Source organism: Anolis carolinensis, chromosome 6 (assembly GCF_035594765.1).
Source record: "Anolis carolinensis isolate JA03-04 chromosome 6, rAnoCar3.1.pri, whole genome shotgun sequence".
Taxonomy (NCBI): Eukaryota; Metazoa; Chordata; class Lepidosauria; order Squamata; family Dactyloidae; genus Anolis; species Anolis carolinensis.
The window spans coordinates 69,673,187-69,694,103 of NC_085846.1; the positions used below are offsets into that span (position 1 = coordinate 69,673,187).

General features: G+C 39.3%; 1 protein-coding gene across 2 annotated transcripts in view; it reads right to left on the reverse strand.

The window, feature by feature from the left end:
• Window positions 1–1,505: 1,505 nt before the first annotated feature.
• LOC103279150 (collagen alpha-6(VI) chain) overlaps window positions 1,506–20,917 on the reverse strand; it is a 99,900-nt gene continuing 80,488 nt past the window's right edge. For both annotated transcript variants that reach the window (XM_062958015.1, XM_062958014.1), the window contains 5 exons: window positions 16,465–16,555; window positions 12,219–12,890; window positions 9,392–9,488; window positions 8,994–9,214; window positions 1,506–3,762 (listed from right to left, as the gene is read on the reverse strand). In XM_062958015.1, the coding sequence (XP_062814085.1) occupies window positions 3,590–3,762; window positions 8,994–9,214; window positions 9,392–9,488; window positions 12,219–12,890; window positions 16,465–16,555 (1,254 nt within the window). In that variant the 3' untranslated portion in view covers window positions 1,506–3,589. The remainder of the gene's footprint in view (window positions 3,763–8,993; window positions 9,215–9,391; window positions 9,489–12,218; window positions 12,891–16,464; window positions 16,556–20,917) is intronic.

A 20,917-nucleotide genomic window follows, 5' to 3' on the forward strand; every position in this document is an offset into this window, starting at 1 on the left:
AGGTTGTGAGGTATGGATAAACCAAGTAAGGAAAGGAAAGAATATATATCTGTGTAGAGTCCAGGGTGTGGCAAGAGTCCTTTGTCACTGGGAAGCCAGCATTAATGTTTCAGTTAATCACCCTAATTAGCATTGGAAAGGTTTTTGTCTCTTGCCTGGGGGCATCCTTTGTTCAGTCCTCTGCCCTCAGAGTGTTGGTTCCCATCTACTGTTCCCATCTACTGTTTTGATTTTAGAGTTTTGTAATACTGGTAGCCAGAGGCAGAGGATGCCTGCCATAGATGTGGGCGAAACGTCAGGAGAGAATACTTCTGGAACATGGCCACACAGCCCGAAAGACATACAACAACCCTGTGATCCCGGCCATGAAAGCCTTCGACAACACATTTGAGGTATTGTGTTTTGTTTTTGCTGTTTTTCCTGCCTAGGGCACACACCTTGTTGTTCTGAACTACTATCAAGTTTTATTTATTGTGTTCTTCCTATTAAATAACAGTCATACCATCACAAAAGCATTAACTTTTGTGGACTATTCTGATATTAAAAATAAAGCAGAGGGGTGAGTGTGTCACAGCACCATTCAGAAATAAATCCCATTGATTTCAACAGGACTTACTACTTTAATGTATTCTACTAGTAAATAAAATATAGGATTGAAGTCTTTGAGCAAAACCCAGTTGTCAATCCCCTTTAGTGGAGACCCATTGAATCAGGGGGTACTTGCTAAAGACATTATCACACGAGGCTCCGAAACAGTTTCTGGCAATGCAAACCCATCGTGCTGAGACTGGAGTATGCCTGGCTAGCCCATGTTTTTATCACACAAAGCCTTTCTGAAAGCACTTCGAGAAAGGTCAGAGTGCTTTCAGAAAGACTTGGTGTAACATACTTTGAGAAAGCTCAAAGTGTGTTTAGCTTGCCACAGCTGCTACGAGGTAAGTCCTCCCGACCTGTGCATTCCCCTTTTTCATTGATGCCCTTCCTTTTTTATTTTTCCCCCCATGAGAATTTCACAACTCCAAAAGTTCCCAGTCTCACAAGACTGAGCTTTTAATCCACCAGAGATACGCTGATGTGCACTTCTTTACTTCTGTGTTTTAAACATACTGAAGCAGCATCGCTGTGAACACTTAACATATTAATTTTAAAAATATCCCCTCCTAATAAATACGGTGTCAGAAAGGATTTTCTACCTTCTGTCTGACACTAACCCTGTGGTCACTCATAAGGTGGCCCTTTTTGCCCTGGCAGCACTGAAAATCCGGGCAAGACTAATCTCCGATATTGCAGTCGACTGTGCTGGGGATGCTTTTAACTAATAGTGGTTATTTATATCCAAGGTGTTCCCTGCTTAAGTTGTAATAATGCTGATCTCAAATGAATCTATTGCACTTTATCTATTTAAAATTTGTAACTCATAATGTGCACTTTGCTTATCCCGCTATTGCAACCTCATTGTTTTAATTCGATGTTTTAATACCGTGTTGTGTTTTTTAAGCTGCTGTGTATATATTATTACTGGTTTTTTATTATTGTTCTTTGATGTTTCATATTTTATTTTATCATTGTTTTGTATCTGATTTTGCTGTAAGCCGCCCCGAGTCCCCTTCGGGGGAGATGGAGGCGGGATATAAATAAACTTATTATTACAGTAGGGTCTCACTTATCCAACATTCGCTTATCCAACGTTCCGGATTATCCAACGCATTTTTGTAGTCAATGTTTTCAATACATCGTGATATTTTGGTGCTAAATTCGTAAATACAGTAATTACTACATGGCATTACTGCGTATTGAACTACTTTTTCTCTCAAATTTGTTGTATAACATGATGTTTTGGTGCTTAACTTGTAAAATCATAACCTAATTTGATGTTTAATAGATTTTTCCTTGATCCCTCCTTATTATCCAACATATTCGCTTATCCCACGTTCTGCCGGCCCGTTTATGTTGGATGAGTGAGACTCTACTGTATTAAAATAAACTTATTATTACTTACTTGGTTTTATCTTGTTTTTAATTATGTTGGTGCTAATTCATGAAATATGTAGTATTTGAAGGGCATATCCTGACATTGATATTTGCAGCATTTTAATGTTTTAATGGTTTATATAGGGGTTTAATGGCATGTTTTATATTGCATTTGATAATCTGGCTTTCATGTACTTGTTTGTTTGTCTTGCATATGAAAGACCTATGGTCTAAGCATCAAATAATTTTTTTGCACACACACACACACTAAAAAAAATTAAAAAATTAAAAAGCATTTTGCAATTAAAAGCATTTTGTGTATTCTGCAAGTGGGGAGGGTAGTTTTGACTTGGAAACCATATTTAGTGACGCCATGCATGATTGTGCGTCAAAATGGTCTTGCAAGGAAAGGAAATGTTTAATTATGAGAGAAATCCGTAACAGCATCTTAGTTCAGCTATAGAGCTGCATAATTACTTAAATTGGCATCCTCCACTTTTTTCTTCTGTATATGTATATTTATACAGTAGAGTCTCACTTATCCAAGCCTCGCTTATCCAAGCCTCTGGATAATCCAAGCCATTTTTGTAGTCAATGTTTTCAATATATCGTGATATTTTGGTGCTAAAGTCGTAAATACAGTAATTACAACATAACATTACTGCGTATTGAACTACTTTTTCTGTCAAATTTGTTGTATAACATGATGTTTTGGTGCTTAATTTGTAAAATCATAATCTAATTTGATGTTTAATAGGCTTTTCCTTAATCCCTCCTTATTATCCAAGATATTCGCTTATCCAAGTTTCTGCTGGCCCGTTTAGCTTGGATAAGTGAGACTCTACTGTATTTATATTTGGATTAGATGTATACTGTTTGTTGTGTTTATATTGTGTATTTTGATATGGCCAATTCACTGATCAATAAAATAGTTTTGTATAGAGCTGCATAGTTACTTAAATTCAAGAAACCAACAGAGTGAGGGGAAGTCATGGCTTTGCAGCCAGAAATTTTCTCTGTCTCTGGAAGTTTAAAGGCCAGCAGATTGGGAACAGGAAACTGTATAGGACAGCCACAGACATAACATGCCTACAATAGACATCACTGGCCGCAAAGTTGCTGCAGAAGTGTCTTGAAATTACTACATGGCTGAGAAACATTGAACACATAACTAAAACAGCCTACACCCACTCCCAAATTTTCTAAAAATGACTTCTTTCCCAATGGTTGCAAATTGGTTTGCTGTGAGGTTAGTGCCATGCAAGGTTTTTTTTTCATTTGTGGCTAAGGATTCCACAATATATGTTACAAGCCTCATGTGATAAAATCTATAGTCAACAATCATATCTGTCATCACCTCAAATAAACAAGCCTGACAACTGAAAGGTAGCATAATTTTCCACTACATATCTGCCAAAAGAAAGATGTGAGACTTCAAGTGCCATCTGTTGTCTTATTATATATACAAATAAAAACCAAAAACAGATAAATATAAATGTCACCTCTGCTTCACAAAATTTGAAACCACTTTGATCTAAAATAGAGACTTTATATTTTGAGTTCTGTTCCTGCTTTAATAGGCAACTAGGAGCACCATTTATGAGTGACACTCTCCACCTTAGGACACCTTTATGCATAAAGCTTCACATTCCGCTCGAGATTCAAACCTATTTTTGTTCCCTCCGCAGCCACCATACCAAAACCGAGAACACTTGGCCAGATTATTATCAAAATACCATTTCAGGGTGTAATCTTCACAATCACCATTGTCCATTTCACCAATGCAAGCATCTAGAAGGAAAACATTTACAGTTAGCAACATGAAATCAAGAATGTTTACGATCATCAGTGTGCAACTGTGTAGACAGCTATAGTACTAGAGATCATGAGTTAGAGATACAGTAGAGTCTCACTTATCCAACATTCGCTTATCCAATGTTCTGGATTATCTAACGCATTTTTGTAGTCAATGTTTTCAATACATCGTGATATTTTGGGGCTAAATTCGTAAATACAGTAATTACAACGTAGCATTACTGCGTGTTGAACTACTTTTTCTGTCAAATTTGTTGTATAACATGTTTTGGTGCTTAATTTGTAAAATCATAACCTAATTTGATGTTTAATAGACTTTTCCTTGATCCCAACATATTCGCTTATCCAACGTTCTGCCGGCCCGTTTATGTTGGATAAGTGAGACTCTACTGTATTCTTAGTGTCTGCCTTTTGTTTTGAAACTCCCTTTAGGATATTCCTGTCCTTGCTATTTTTCCATCAAACAGACAGTGACATGTTTAACCAAACATGCGGTGGAGAATTGAAATTTTTAAAAGCATTTTTAAAAAGTATGTTGTGCACTTTGAAAAAATTATTCTTTTTTTAAAACTGCTTTTATCATTTTTAATTGTATGTTTTAAATTGCTTTAGCATTGCTAGTAATTTAATCCCATTTTAATGCTGATATTTTATATGATTTTACTGTATTTTACTTGTTTTAGTTTGTAAAGTAGCTTGTGTCCCAAATTCACAGGAGATCCAAATAAAATTCATTACAGAAATACTAGGAAGCTAGGGCTGCTAGGAATTGCAGTTCCACAATATCTGGGGTGCCAAACAAGTCTGGCAAATGACATACAAGAAATTGATCGGTCTTAGTTTTGCACCCATTGTCAACAACGATGACATCATGTTTACTGCTTGGAGAAGCACATTCAAAAATGTCAGTGAGCTGCAATGAAGGACCTCATCATACGACTGATTTTCAGTATCGTATGATGCTTTTGCCACAGTTGAGACACAGACCCCCATGCCATCCATCAGTTGACATAGGCTCGTTTCTGACAGCACTTCATGGCACACCTGGAGTGCAAGCATCCTACGACACTGTGCTGGCAACATGGGAGCCTCCCTGTGTTCCATTAAGAATGATGGAGCTAGCGCAAGGGGAAGCCGAATGGTGAGGCTTCCTCACATATGATGAGAAAGTGTCACTGCCAATGAGGCAGTGTGCAGAGTACTGGGATTGCCCTGCTGTCCCATCGGTTCGCCACGGAGGCTAGAAAATTGGTACGTGGGCCCTCATTGATGTGAAGAGATCTGAAGTCTCTCTCTTCTGTGAACTTCTATCACATATTCTTCCTCAATTGGTGGAACAATGAGATGGTCTTATCTTTTCCTCTTCCCTGATCTAAGAGCCCATACAGACATATCCAAAAGCACCAATACTTTAACAGCTAACCAAGAAGCAAGATAGATAATCCTTTTGTAACTGATATTACAAAAAATCAGGGCTCCGTCCTGGGCCCGGTTCTGTTCAACATCTTTATTAATGACTTAGACGAAGGGTTAGAAGGCACGATCATCATGTTTGCAGACGACACCAAACTGGGAGAGATAGCTAACACTCCAGAAGACAGGAGCAGAATTCAAAATGATCTTGACAGTCTAGAGAGATGGGCCGAAACTAACAAAATGAAGTTCAACAGGGACAAATGCAAGATATTTCACTTCGGCAGAAAAAATGGAATGCAAAGATACAGAATGGGGGATGCCTGGCTTGACAGCAGTATGTGCGAAAAAGACCTTGGAGTCCTCGTGGACAACAAGTTAAACATGAGCCAACAATGTGATGCGGCAGCTAAAAAAGCCAATGGGATTCTGGCCTGCATAAATAGGGGTATAGCATCTAGATCCAGGGAAGTCATGCTCCCCCTCTATTCTGACTTGGTCAGACCACACCTGGAATACTGTGTCCAATTTTGGGCACCGCAGTTGAAGGGAGATGTTGACAAGCTGGAAAGCATCCAGAGGAGGGCGACTAAAATGATTAAAGGTCTGGAGAACAAGCCCTATGAGGAGCGGCTTAAAGAGCTGGGCATGTTTAGCCCGCAGAAGAGAAGGCTGAGAGGAGACATGATAGCCATGTACAAATATGTGAGGGGAAGTCATAAGGAGGAGGGAGCAAGCTTGTTTTCTGCTGCCCTGATGACTAGGACACAGAACAATGGCTTTAAACTTCAGGAAAGGAGATTCCACCTGAACATTAGGAAGAACTTCCTCACTGTGAGAGCTGTTCGGCAGTGGAACTCTCTCCCCCGGGCTGTGGTGGAGGCTCCTTCTTTGGAGGCTTTTAAGCAGAGGCTGGATGGCCATCTGTCGGGGGTGCTTTGAATGCGATTTCCTGCTTCTTAGCGGGGGATTGGACTAGATGGCCCATGAGGTCTCTTCCAACTCTACTATTCTATGATTCTATGATCTCTAACTACTCATCTTAGTAGTATCCTGGCAGAGATGTTTAGCACCAATTCTGGATAAATTTCATAATTTCAAGTGAATTATCATAACCCAGACAAGAAGCACTGTTTCTGATCAGCTGCCCATGTCAATGAATGCCAACAACTGGCGCATCTGCTGAAGCTAGGATATGAAGGTCTATTTAACTAAGACAATACAGCTGAATCAAGAGGTACTGTCAGACTATGAACCTTCTGTTCTATAGGAAATGCAGTCCTATTCAGAGTATGCTATCTAACCAATTCGTGGATCCATAGACAACCTTTCATATGGGAACTCTATCTTCCTGGGAACATGTCTATTTGTCCTAATTCCATCCGCAACTGCCTCTAGGCATCTGATTCCTCCAAGTAGCAATGAAAACTATGGCAAAGTGTCACCATCATACAGTGTCACCATCATCCCAATTCCTCTGTTGACGCCTCCTATATGGAATAAAACCATGCAGGATAGATAGAATGCCACAATTGTTATGTCCACTGGCCATTCTGGTTGGGGATGATATCAGCTTTAGTCCACCAGTTACTATCTAGAAGCCATCAGGCTCTAGATTACTCAAAATACAAAACCTCACTACAGCACAAGGCATTAAACGGTGAGTGAAGTCATTTTAAATTTTTGGAAGATCGAAAAGGTTATCAGATGGGAATCAGTACAAGTGAAGCAATCTTCTTGCCATAGTCTTGCTTAATGTTCAAAGAGGGAATCCACATTGTCTTTGGGACTGGCAATGACCTCAAGACTCCCTTTGAATATTTTAGAGTGTCTGCTGGACCTTGGAACATCACAGCATTATTTTATGAACAATTTCATCTAGTACCCGGTCTATGTCCTGCAGGATTTATTTCACAATTACTCCATCTTTGTCTTACAATTACTAGCTTTGGATTTCACTAGAGAAGAATAAACAAATAGCTGCTTGTAACCACAGCTCATAAGTATGTCACAGGCTCATGAAGTCCTTTTCCTTCAGCATTCTTTGTATCCCGGTTAGCTTAATGGAAGTGATTAGAAGCAAAACAAGACTTGGTCAGTCCTGTCATAAAGATATAAAGAAATAAATATATGAGTTTGCAAAAGCTATGGGAAGTCTGAGATGGCAAGCTATCTTTGTGCTGTAGGTTGTTGTCACATAAACAGCAGATATAATCTTGAACTAAACATGGATTAGATACAAGTAGTTTTGTTGTTTTGTTTTTTGGATTTGACCACACAGGTTTCCACCAAAGGAAGGGAATTTTTAGATACAACCCATGATTCCCAATTGATCCAGCCTATGCAGAGGCGGTCCAACAGCGAGGCCAAGTAGGCGGCCACCGCTGGCGCACACCAAGGGGGGGGGCACTCGAGGCGCCCCTGTTAAAACTTGGTGCTGCCGTGGCCCCGCCATCGCCCACTGCCACCTCTATTAAATTTTTCTGCAGGAGAACCCGCTGTGCATGCGCGGATGAGTCCCATTGCCCAAAATGGCCGATTGGACCCTCCAGCGCATGCGCAGGGGTCGCTCGCTCGCTCTTGCGGTGACGTAAGGCACACTGTATGCACAGCGGGTCTCTAGCTCGCGCGGCACGGGTAAGGCACCCAAGCCGCCTGTCCGCGTGAGCGATGGAAGCCCTGTACACCTGATGGGGCTCCTGTGCGCAGGGCTTCCATCGCTCGCGCAGACGGGCGGCTTGGGTGCCTTACCCGTGCCATGTGAGCGGGGGACCCAAAATAGGCGATGGGACCCTTCTGTGCATGCACAGCGGGTCGCTTGCTCATGCGGTGACGTAAGGCACGCAGCATGCTTTACGTCACAGCACGAGCAAGTGCCCCCTTGCGCATGCGCGGAGGAGTCCCATCGGCCATTTTTGGGCGATGGGACCCTCCGCGTGTGCACGGCGGGTCTCTCTTTGCGTGGCAAGGGTAAGGCACCCAAGCCGCCTGTCCGTGCGAGCGATGGAAGCCCTACGCACAGGAGCCCCATTGGGCTCATGTACACAGGGCTTCCATCGCTCGCGCGGACAGGCGGCTTGGGTGCCTTACCTGTGCCGCGCGAGCGAGAGACCCGCTGCGCACGCGAACGAGTCCCGTCAGCCAAAATGGCCGATGGGACTCCTCTGCGCATGCGCAGGAGTTCGCTCACGCGGTGACGTAAGGCCTGTGCTTTACGTCACAGCGCGAGCAACCCCCTGCGCATGTGCAGAAGAGTCTCATCGGCCATTTTGGCCGACGGGACTCATGCGCATGCACAGAGCTTTGCTTACCTCAGTTGAGGCCTTGGTTCCTGCCGCCGCCGCCCCTGCCGGTAAGTGTGGGGCCTTCGGGGGGGGTGCAGCCACTAGGTTCGCCTACACGGCAAAATTACCTAGAGCCGCTTCTGAGCCTATGCACAGTATTTGGGAGTCCATTTGAACAACCACAAGACTAGCAGACACAATATAAAATGAGGCAGATGCTGTGAAATGTGAAATGTTTAGGAGAATGCTCTTCTGGGTGCTGCAATCCACCCAGAATCTTGGCAGAAGAAATGAGAGAAGTGTTAACTTAACAACAGAAATGCTAAAGGAGTAAAGGGATTTGGATTGAGCAGCAGTCTAGATATGCTGAGCAACAGCTCCCAGCATTCTTCACTATTTACTATGTTGACTAGAGCTAGGGCTGTTGAGACTTGCAGTCTAATAACATCGTGAGGACTGCTTTATTCCCCATCCCTGGATTTCATGGATAGATGGATAAAATATGCACACCTGCTATTTTTTGTACTTGCTCAGAACGTTCTTGGTCCTGTTTCCTCCTCCCATCTTGGGCACTAATATTTCTGAAATAATTGTTCTTGTCACGATCATACTCTTCTTCTTTATGTTCCACATGTTGCTTGTGAGCATCCATAATTTCATCTTGAAAGTTTATTTTTGGTAATTCTGATGGCGGGGAAGCATCTCTGTACTCCAATTCTGCGAAAAGAATACTAAAAAGGGAAAAATAGTGTGGAGGTTATACTTCTTGAATATAAGATATATGGAAAATATTATTCTGAATTAATTGATCCAAATGTCAACCCATTTCAAGCTTTCTGTATCTACTAAAGCCAATGTAAATTCTGGCTCTTTATTTCCAGAGGAAAGGAAAAATACTGTGTTGGTACCTATCAGTCTTTGCTGTTAGTTGCTGATAAGTGTCTCCCCGATCCAGAGTCTCACATTCTTCCTGCAGTCCTGGTGGAGGATAAGGGTTTATTCCACCTGTGGAAAAAATGAAGGAAAGAGAAAGAAAAATCAAGATGCCAAAATATTTTTGAAACACTGAATATGGGTCTACCTCCCATTATCATCCCAAATATACAGTGCATTTCCATCCCAAATGTATAGTATTGTATAACCCAAATATCTAGTTCAGTGTTCTAGAGTGAGGGCATTGGCAACATTCAGATGATCTCTCTCCAAATAAATGAATCAAAGTGTGGAACACAACAATTGTCTGCCCTTCCTTTGAGCTTCCCCCATGCCAAATTTGTCATGAAATAGCTAGCTTCTATAAATTTAGGATTTCTGACTTTACAACATGCAATCAGCCCCCCTTATCCACAGATACATCAGTGGTTCTCAACCTATGGGCCGTAGCTCAGCAGTGTGCCGTGAATATGAAAATCCAGTTTGTGAACCTCCTTCATCTTTATTTATTTATTTTAGTAATTTTATTTCCGCTCCTTTCAGCAAAGCTGACGATTGCATTGGATAGACCACATCAGCTCTAGATTATTAAATATGGTTTTCTGTAGGCGAGCAGTTGGCGACTACTGGGTGGCATATGTTCTGTATCAGAAACTAGAGCTGATGTGGCCTATCCAATGCAGTTTTCTGAATCTGCACCCCAAATAACCAAACTGAATCTAAAGTTGGCCAAAAACTGATTCGTAACCCTTTTGGTACTAATGTTGGAGAGCGGTCCCTGGTCAAATGGTCCCTGGTCAAAGTGGGCCCTGGTCAAAAAAAGGTTGGGAACCACTGGTATACATGGATTGAAAGCAAACTTTGATTCTGCCATTTTATTCACCATTTTACTACAATATTGTACATAACGGGACTTGAGCACTGACAGATTTTAGTATCTACAGGAGATTCTGGAACCAAACTTCAGTGGATATTATGGTTTTATTTAAGTTATGCCTTTCTGTCTTATATTCCTGTTTTTTTGGTCACACTGTTATCCAATTAAAGCATAATGGAGAATTCATATTTAAAGCAAGTCATAACCTCTACACTGAAGTCTCTGCAATATTACTGGAATAGGAGAGAAAGAAGAAGAAATCCACCCAATGAGTTCTGAACTGTAATGATTGTCGGAATACAAGCATTGAGAGAGGTCTCCAACTTCAAACAGAGAGGTTCACAGAGTTCAAACTGTTCATAGATGGATGTTTATAGAAGAGGAGTAGATAAAATGTAGCTCTGCCACTCCCGTTAGCACTTGCCGGAATAAATAACACAAAGGAGTTATGGGAATTACAATTTAACAGCGTCTGGATGATCACCCATTTCACCTCCCTCTCAGAAAATTTGGTATCCAAGTTCTTTAAATTTATAATATTTAGCCCTAAAAAACCATACATAAACCTCTTCAACAGTAAATCCAGATAATAGATGCTGCTCAACTAAGACTGTGATTGATGGCTACTTTTTTTTGCTGGGGAATAAAGATTTCACAACAATATAATAAGAAAATATAAATTGGAACCTTGGCCAATGCATGCAAATATCACCCAGGTAATATTTTATTTTGATACTAGCTGCGCCCTGCCATGCATTGCTGTAGCCAATTGGAACTGCAGTGAATAGCCTCGCTGCTTGAAAGCCTGGCCGTTTTCTACATAGGGTATGCTTGCTAGGCCAGGTTGAATAAGATGGAGTAGCCTCGTGTTTTCCAAAGTCTGGCTTTGAAGCTGCAAGGCTGTTCAGTGTTAATCAAGGGGTTGATATATGTGTGGAATAATGTGCAGTGTGGTAGAAAGAACTGTTGTCTGGTTGAGGCAGATGTTGCCATGGATCTCCTTGATTAGCATTGAATAGGCATGCAGCTTCAAAGTCTGCCTGGTTAGTACTTGGAAGAATCCTTTACTGAGACGTGTTAGCTGGGTGTGATTATTTAAGTTGTTTAGCATTGAATGGTCTTGTAGCTTCCAAGCCTGGCTGCTTCCTGCATGAGGGAATCCTTTGTTGGGAAGTGTTAGCTGGGCCTGGTTGTTTCCTGTGTGGAATTCCCCTGTGTTCTGAGTGTTGTTGTTTATTTAGTGTCCTGATTTTAGAGATTATATTGTTGTGTATTGTTATTAGAGCACAGTAATTATTATACATTATATTGATAATGTTATATGATTTGCCTGGAACAGGATTATATGAGGCCCCTTCTACACAGTGGTTTAAAATTCACACTGAAGTGGTGTTTTGTTTTTGTTTTTTTTGCTGTGGCCTAGGAGGCAGCCTGGCTTTGAAGCTGCAAGGCTGTTTAGTGTCAATCAAGGTGGGTCACAAAGGGGTGCATTCCGGTTTTTGGGGTTTTTTTGGCCCCATGGAGGTTAGTGATGTGTAGTTTGTTTGTAAGAACATTGAGACGTGGATGAGGGGTTGTGTTGTCAATTTTCTAGATTGGGGGGGCCTTTAGTTTTGTTGTTTTGCCCGGTGGAGCCATTCTCCTTTTATATATATAGATACTGGAAAATCTTTTTTTTAAAGATAAGGATGAATAATAAGTGGGAGAATCTTGTAAATAAACCATGTGGAAGTCAATTTCATACACAGAAACAGAAAGCAAAACTAAAAATGCAGGCATGAATATGTTTACATACTACTGTCACTAAAATGAACACAACTAAACATGTTTAAACTGCATTATTTAAGCATTAATTGAAAGCAAGGAACCCCTAACATTTAGTGGTATGACACAGAAGGAAGCAAACCAAGTTTCACGTTGCTTACGTTTTAAAAGATTTAAGAAGGCTCGACTAAACTTCAGGGCATATGGCAATTCGGGTTTATTCACCCTGCCGAGCTGCAACAGATGTTGTTCCACGGGCACACTAGACAGTTCTGTCATCTCGGTATCATCAGCTCCACTTCCAAGTGCTAAGGTGAACATGGTGAACCCTTGGCATTTGGCTTCTAGTGACATTTTTCTCAACTTCTCTCTGTCCCAAGAACTTGTCTTACTCCCAAGTAGTGTAACAATGACCCTGTGTTTTCTTGGATTGGGGGCTTCAAGAAACACATTATTAACAGTCCACTCTAGTGCATGACCCACAGCTGATGGCCCTTCTAGCTGGTTTATGGATTCTTGGATATGCATTTTCACCAGGTCTTTACTGCTATATGTAGTCAAGTCAAACTCCAGATGCACTGGGCTTGAGAATCCGTCCACTGTGAAATTTCGTGGGGCTTGTTGCACCAGAGCCACTCTTGCACCACCATCGGACTCTGTGGGGAGGGAGGTTATAACAAAATGATCCACCATGTTGCTCACAAACTCCTTCATGGTCTCAAACTCCTCACTTCCGACATTCGAAGAGCTGTCCATGATGTATGTTATATCCATGTCTATTAAAATAGGGAAATGTGCCGTCATCTCACATTCTGGAGCTGGGTTACACTTATCTGTGGAAGAAACATCAAGCATTCATTAACTTTACAGAGTGACTAAAGGAGTGTATTTATACACTATTTTTTTGCTTTGCTTTACTTTTCAACATTTATCAAACAAACAATTTAGAAATGATATCTCTTTGAGGCAAAAGGTAGACAAAACAAACCCAACCATACTGATTTCCCATATTTTAAGTGATCATATATTGCTGTCCAAATAGTTCCCCCTCAAACTATATCTGGGCTAGTGCAATGATCTGTTAGATGCATATAGATATTTTATTTACCGTATATACTCGAGTATAAGCCGAACCGAATATAAGCCGAGGCACCTAATTTTACCACAAAAAAACTGGGAAAACCTTGACTCCAGTATAAGCTGAGGGTGGTAAATTTCAGAAATAAAAATAGATACCAATAAAATTACGTTAATTGAGGCATCAGTAGGTTAAATGTTTTTGAATATTTACATCAAGCTCAAATTTAAGATAAGACTGTCCAACTCTGATCAAATCATTATTCTCATCTTCTTCAATGTAAATGTACTTATGTATCCTTTTAATAATAATAGAGTAAAAGAATACATGTAATAATAATAATTATTATAATATATAATATATAATATATATTATATATAATAATAATATATTGCACAAGATTTCCCTAGCCGAAAATGATACATTTTAATATATTGGGTTTATGGTTCCCGTCCTCTTGATCTGGTCATGTAAGTGTGATTTATTGTTATAATTGTATTATTTTACGTTGTTTAATAATGTGTATTATTTTGTTATGTAATGTTTGCATTGCTTTTATGACTGTAAACCACCCTGAGTCCCATCTGGGAGATAGGGCGGTATATAAATCAAGTTATTATTATTATTATTATTATTATTATTATTATTATTATTATTATTAATACAGGAAAATAATACATGTAATAATAAATAGAGTAAAAGAATACATGCAATAATAATAATAATATCAGAGTGAAATAATAAATGTATTAATAATAATAAAAATAGAACAAAATAAATGTAATAGTAGCAACAATAACAGAGAAAAATAATAAATGTACCATATATTCTCGAGTATAAGCTGGCCCAAATATAAGCCAACCAGGACCCTCATCCAAGTATAAGCCGAGGGGGGCTTTTTCAGTCTTAAAAAAGGGCTGAAAAACTAGGCTTATACTTGAGTATATACAGTAATCCACAGATTCTTATAGTGTTCTTTTTATAATAACAATTTAAGGAAATAAATGCATTATGTGTTGTCGAAGGCTTTCATGGCCGGAATCACAGGGTTCTGGAACGTGGACATACAGCCCGAAAAACACATAACAACCCCATTAATTATGTTTTTATTAATCATTCTTGTGTTTCTGTCTGGATTTGGCCCTGATGGCAACTCACAAGATTCTTCAACTATATATCATTAAGATGTAAATGATTTCTAAAAAACAGGAAAAAATAAAAACAGAAAAATATGAATATATATATGCTTCCCTCTCCCAACACTTCTGGTGCCTCCATTTTTTATTTAGAACGTTTATAAACAAAAGCTGTAGCCATTTATAGACCAAGGCTTTGTATGCCTGTTCAGTAATAAGGCCCCGGCTGTGGCACAGGCTGGAGAGCAAGCCAGCTGCAACCAGCTGCAATGAATCACTCTGACCAGGAGGTCATGAGTTCGAGGCCCGCTCAGAGCCTATGTTTGTCTTGTCTTTGTTCTGTGTTAAAAAGGCATTGAATGTTTGCCTATATGTGTAATGTGATCCGCCCTGAGTCCCCTTCGGGGTGAGAAGGGCGGAATATAAATGCTGTAAATAAATAAAAATAAATAATAAGACCCACTGAATTCATAACAGTTTCATATTCACAATCACTACTTGGTCACTATCACTAGTAATGTAAAATCTTCTCTTGAGCATTTAGAAGTACAGTTTAGTCATCTAAAGAAAAAGAGTAGGCATCGTAACCAACATAATGAAAACACAGCAAATAGAGAGCTCTGGGTATGAATTATTTTCAGTGCCAGATTCTCTGTAATTCTAGAAATTTGGGGACTGAAAGAAAACTTTACTGGGGACAGAATCCCAACTGGGGGGGGGGGGGGGAGGAGGTTATTTCCTTGCATAGCTACACTTCAGCTTGTACCTAGTTATATTTCATTCTTAATGCATTAATTCCAAGCTCAATCTTACATCTGGGTTCTACAATGATCAAATATTTCTTGATCAAGGCTGAAAATTCATATTAGATTTCTGGGTCACATTCCAGTGGTGCATGAGGCCAGACGCCAAATAATGGGACAAAAAAGGGGGCCGGGCTGTGGCGCAGCTGGCTAGTAACCAGCTGCTATAAATCACTACTGACCAAGAGGTCATGAGCTTGAAGCCCGGGTCGGGTTAAGCCTCCGACCATTAATAGCCCCGGCTTGCTGTTGACCTATGCAGCCCCGAAAGACAGTTGCATCTGTCAATTAGGGAAATTTAGGGACGCTTTATGCGGGAGGCTAATTTACAACACCATAAAACTGCCAGCAAAACACGAGGAAAGGAATGCGGAAGTACAGCCACTACTGGACAGTGAAGCAACAGCTCCCCCTGTGGCCGGAATCGTGAAGCTGGAAAAATGTTTTTAAAAAATGCCTCTGAGTCTGTCTAATGTATGTTGTTTGTCTGTTGTCATTGAATGTTTGCCATATATGTGTTCATTGTAATCCGCCCTGAGTCCCCTTCGGGGTGAGAAGGGTGGAATATAAATACTGTAAATAAATAAATAAATAAATAAATAAAAAAGATCTGGGTATTATAATTTACTCTTACTAAGTCTGAGTTTTGATAAGTTTTTTGGCATTAACAGTTTTTTATGTTAACGTTTTCAAATTGGCGTGGGGGATACAAGAAAAGGGGAAACATTCCTGCTGGTGGTACCATGGCCAAGGGATTGACCATACGGGGAAATCAGAAGGGCAGAACTGAGAGTAAAGAAGAGCAAAATGCCTGAGGTTCTCAACTGTTTTATAGATTTTAATCACCATCTTGACATGACGTTTCTCACAGATGATGATGATGATGATATTTTTAATGCATTGCCTGCCTCTCCATACGGCTCAAGGCAGGGCACAACATACATAAATCATAATACTAAAATAAACTCCATAAAACAGATAGTAAAACATATTTCTACACATATTTAAATACATGGAACAAAAATTAAAACACAACAAACATAGAATATAAATTTATAATTCATAGTTAAAATAAATCTTTTCAATGAAATATAATTAAAGCACTAATGAGACTACTTAATAGAGCCCCCCAAAAGGGGCATTTAATAATAACAACAACAAATCAATCTTTTCAATGAAATATAATTAAAGCACTAATGAGACTACTTAATAGAACCCCAAAAGGGGCATTTAATAACTACTACTACTACTACTACTGTGTTTTTTATTCACCTCTCTTCGAGGCTCATGGTGGGTTACAATATTACTAAAAACACTGATGTGTATATAGAGGGGAAAGAATAATTAAATCTATCACTGATTCAATAACTAATGAGATGAATAAGCTTACCATAACAGAGTGCACAATGTGAAACACTATTCAGGTTTTCTTCCTCCTTGGATCCCCAGACATATAGCTGAAAGTGATTAGTATAATCTGCCTAATTAAATGCAAAAGAAAAAGTTGGGTTGAACATGAGAACATCCATTATAATATTTTTTTATACACATGTACAGACACACATGTATTGATGTTAACTGAGGTCAAGGCAATATTGATTTATGTTAACCCTATGGACCAGAGAACTCCAAGTCATTATTTATTTATTTATTTATTTACAGTATTTGTATTCCACCCTTCTCACCCCGAAGGGAACTCAGGGCGGATCACATTACACATATAAGGCAAACATTCAATGCCTTAACATAGAACAAAGACAAACACAAACACGGGCTCCGAGCTGGCCTCGAACTCATGACCTCTTGGTCAGAGTGATTTGTTTCAGCTGGCTGCTGGCTGCTCAACAGCCTGCGCCATAGCCCGGGCCCAAATGTTCACATCAACAGCCCTGCTGAAAAGTTACAGACTCGGGATCGGGACCTCTCCAAGTCTATATAATGCACTTTTCCTCCCTTCAGTGTTTCTTTATTTTATGCCTTTTGTAATAATAATAACAATAACAATAATAATATAGTAAAGGTAAAGATTTCCCCTGATGTTAAGTCTAGTCGTGTCCGACTATGAGAGGTGATGCTCATCTCCATTTCTAAGCCAAAGAGCCAGTGTTGTCCGTAGACACCTCCAAGATCATGTGGCTAGCATGACTACATGGAGCGCCATTACCTTCCCACTGGAGCGGTACCTATTGATCTACTCACATTTGCATGTTTTCGAACTGCTAGGTTGGCAGAAACTGGGGCTAACAGACCCGGGTTCAAACAGCCAACCTTTCGGTCAGCAAGTTCAGCAGCTTAACTGTTTAACCCGTTGCACCACCATGGACTACAATAATACACTTTATTTATATTCCGCTCTATCTTCTTGAGGGGACTCAGGTCAGATTACAGAACATACATACTGCAAGCATTCAATGTTGTTAATACAACTAAAAAGGACAGGCAATACACAAACAGAGGTAAAGGCATTTCCCATCTTATTTTCTTGACTTCACTTCTAGATTTAATCTAGTTACTAATCCTAGGATTTCATAGGATGGGGTCATGGCAATTCTGTAGAATGGAGTCATGACTATTAAAGTGGTATCAAAATGTTCTTCTAACGGATTAGTGTTTTGTTGGATTTGCATGCACCTCTGTATTTTCACCCTGTGGCGAAGACAAATTTTACTGACTTCTATGGAGGAATGAGAAATTCATGGGAAATGGCTGAAAGGTAAATCAAGGACATGTTATGTGTATTGTACAAGCAACTTCTCTTTCCATTCACCCTAACAATAGTACTCCTTTTCAGAGTTGGCTGAACACCTTTTAATAAGGGTTGCTATTTCGAAACAAGTTCACATACACTTGAATTATGGTTTCCTTTACTGCTCTTTCTGGAGTTTACAATTTGTGAAACCGAGAAGAGGATTAAAAATTTGGCAACAAATCCAAGTAAAATGTGAGATTCTGTAAAAGTCATTACTTTACTGGAGTGGGAGTTAAGCATATGCTTTCATTCACAAGAATGCATGGTATAGCAATTAAGCTCAATAGATTGTATAAGTGTGGCTGTATTATGCCAGGTCCTAAATCCATCAGGGGTTACTTTTCAGTCACTCCGTTGATTTAAGCATTTTTCTATACACAAACAGTACTCTGTTGTTAGAGATGAGGGTAAGCCGGATATGATACTTTCTGAAATTATCATTTTTGATGATGAATGTGATTATAAGCGATCTTAGAGATCCTGGTTGTACATTTAGCCTTATATTTTGAGATTTATTCTACTTTTGTTGATATATGACTATTCCGGGTTCAAGCGCAATTTCACATGCTAAGATTGTGTTTCTTTCTTGTGTTACAGGGGGCGGAGGGAATTGGCATTGAACAATCGTGCTGACGTCCATTTGAATTCATGCCATGACCTTCAACACATCACAAGCACAAGGTTAATAAACGGGTGACCAAACATACTGCAGATGTTTAGCTAATGTGATACCTGGACAGTCTTCATGTGAAGGCACAAAGAGCTGCTTAAGAAAACCATAGAAAAGGGGGTAGGAACTCTATGTCTTTCCAGATGTTGTTGGAGAACAACATCCATCTGCTCCAATCAGTATCCCTGGATCAATGGGGAACTTGTAGTAGTAGTAATAACAATAATAATAATAATAATAATAATAATAATAATAATAATAATAATAATAATAATAATAATAACAACAACTTTATTTTTATACCCCGCCCCATCTCCCCGAAGGGACTCGGGGCGGCTTACATGGGGCCTAGCCCGATAAAACAATCAATATCAGTAACACGACTATAAAACAATTATACCAGTAAAACATCAATAGCAATAAAACAATCGTTAAAATCGGCAAGAAGCATAGTAAAGCAAGTTTAGAAATCTGCCTGTTTCTCCTAATCTGCCATTCTGATTCAGGACTAAAAATGTACATATCTCATTTCCATCATCCAATCAAGGCAATGCTTGGTTAGTGTAATTGGAACTACAGTAGAGTCTCACTTATCCAACACTCGCTTATCCAATGTTCTGGATTATCCAACGCATTTTTGTAGTCAATGTTTTCAATACATCGTGATATTTTGGTGCTAAATTCGTAAATACAGTAATTACTACATAGCATTACTGTGTATTGAACTACTTTTTCTGTCAAATTTGTTGTAAAACATGATATTTTGGTGCTTAATTTGTAAAATCATAACCTAATTTGATGTTCAATAGTCTTTTCCTTAATCTCTCCTTATTATCCAACATATTCGCTTATCCAATGTTCTGCCGGCCCGTTTACATTGGATAAGCGAGACTCTACTGTACATTCTTCCATAAACCAAATCAAATCTTGATTAAATAAATATTACCTATTATGTATTTGAAACTATCCATTCTTGTGGAAAATAGTTAGGTGATTTATGGCAGACCTTGTGAACTGCATATGGTTTTAATCGGTAAGGAATGCTCAGAGGTGGTGTTGCCAGTTCTTTCCTCTGAAATACAGTGTTCCCTCACTATTTCGCGGTTCACTTTTTGCTCCCTCGCTGTTTTGCGAGTTTTCAATTAATATTAATGTACACATTTATAGCGGTATTTTCACTGTTTCATGGGTTTTTGTGGTGTGCAAAGGGTTTTGGAAGGGGGGGAAAGGGAGAAATAAAGGGGAGGGAAGAGAAGGGTTGGAAATAAAAAAGGGTTATTTAGCTTCCATTCTTCTTCTATGCCAGTGTACTGTATATTGTAACTGCTAAAATACAGATTGCATTGTAGTATGTGGTCTGTGGTTTACTCTCCTCCACACATAGAATAAATATAGTGTCCCTACTTTGCGGATTTTCACTTATTGCGGATGGTCCTGGAACGTAACCCCCGCGATAAGTGAGGGAACACTGTATAGCCTACAGCACTTGGAGTTCATTGGTGGTCTCCCGCTCAAGCAGTATTCAGGGCCTACCCTGCTTAGCTTCCACAAGATCAGATGAGATACATTACCTCTGGGGTATTTTAGGCAATGCTGGTAGGATGTGGAGCCAAAATCAGAAAGGAAGAATGTAGCGAGAAAAATTCAATGTGTATCTAACAGAGATTTCTGAAAAATCATCCAAGGTAAAATATTTTCAGTGATTGAAACTAACAGGGTCAACATGCCCCCAGACTTCATAAAGGTTAAGTCCAGTGAAAAGCTTTCTAATTCAGTGCTTTTTCAAAGCATTAAGTGCTGTAAGGAATGATCCCTGGCAAATGGAAAGCAATTAATTTTATTTGCTACATATGTTTAACAAAATACTCCAGTATAGAGTATCTGTAATGAAATTATTGCACACTAATGCTATTCTTCCAAGAATTTGCAGCACTTTATCAGTCACCTCGTGTTTACAATATTTATATGGTGCACCTTACCCAGTCTACTTTTACAACCTCTCCGTTTTAATCCATGTTTTTATTAGTTCTTGTCATTTGTTTTTATTGGCTAATGTTTAAATATTTATCATTGTGCATGTCTTTTGTCTATTGTTGTGTTTTATATTGCTATTGTTTTTATTCGGGCTTGGCCCCATGTAAGCCACCCTGAGTCCCCTTTGGGGAGATAGAGGCGAGGTATAAAAATAGTTATTATTATTATTATTATTATTATTATTATTATTATTATTATTATTTCGTATTTGTTTTTATATAATAGTCCTATCCTGACAAATTCCCTCTCAGTCAATGTGACTAAAGGCTAGTTGTCACAAACAGATGCTGTCATGACAACATTTGTTTCATTGAAAAGGCAAAAAAACCCCTATCCCTACATAAAGCAAACTAGAAATCAAGGGAAACGATATCTAATAACGAATTCTAA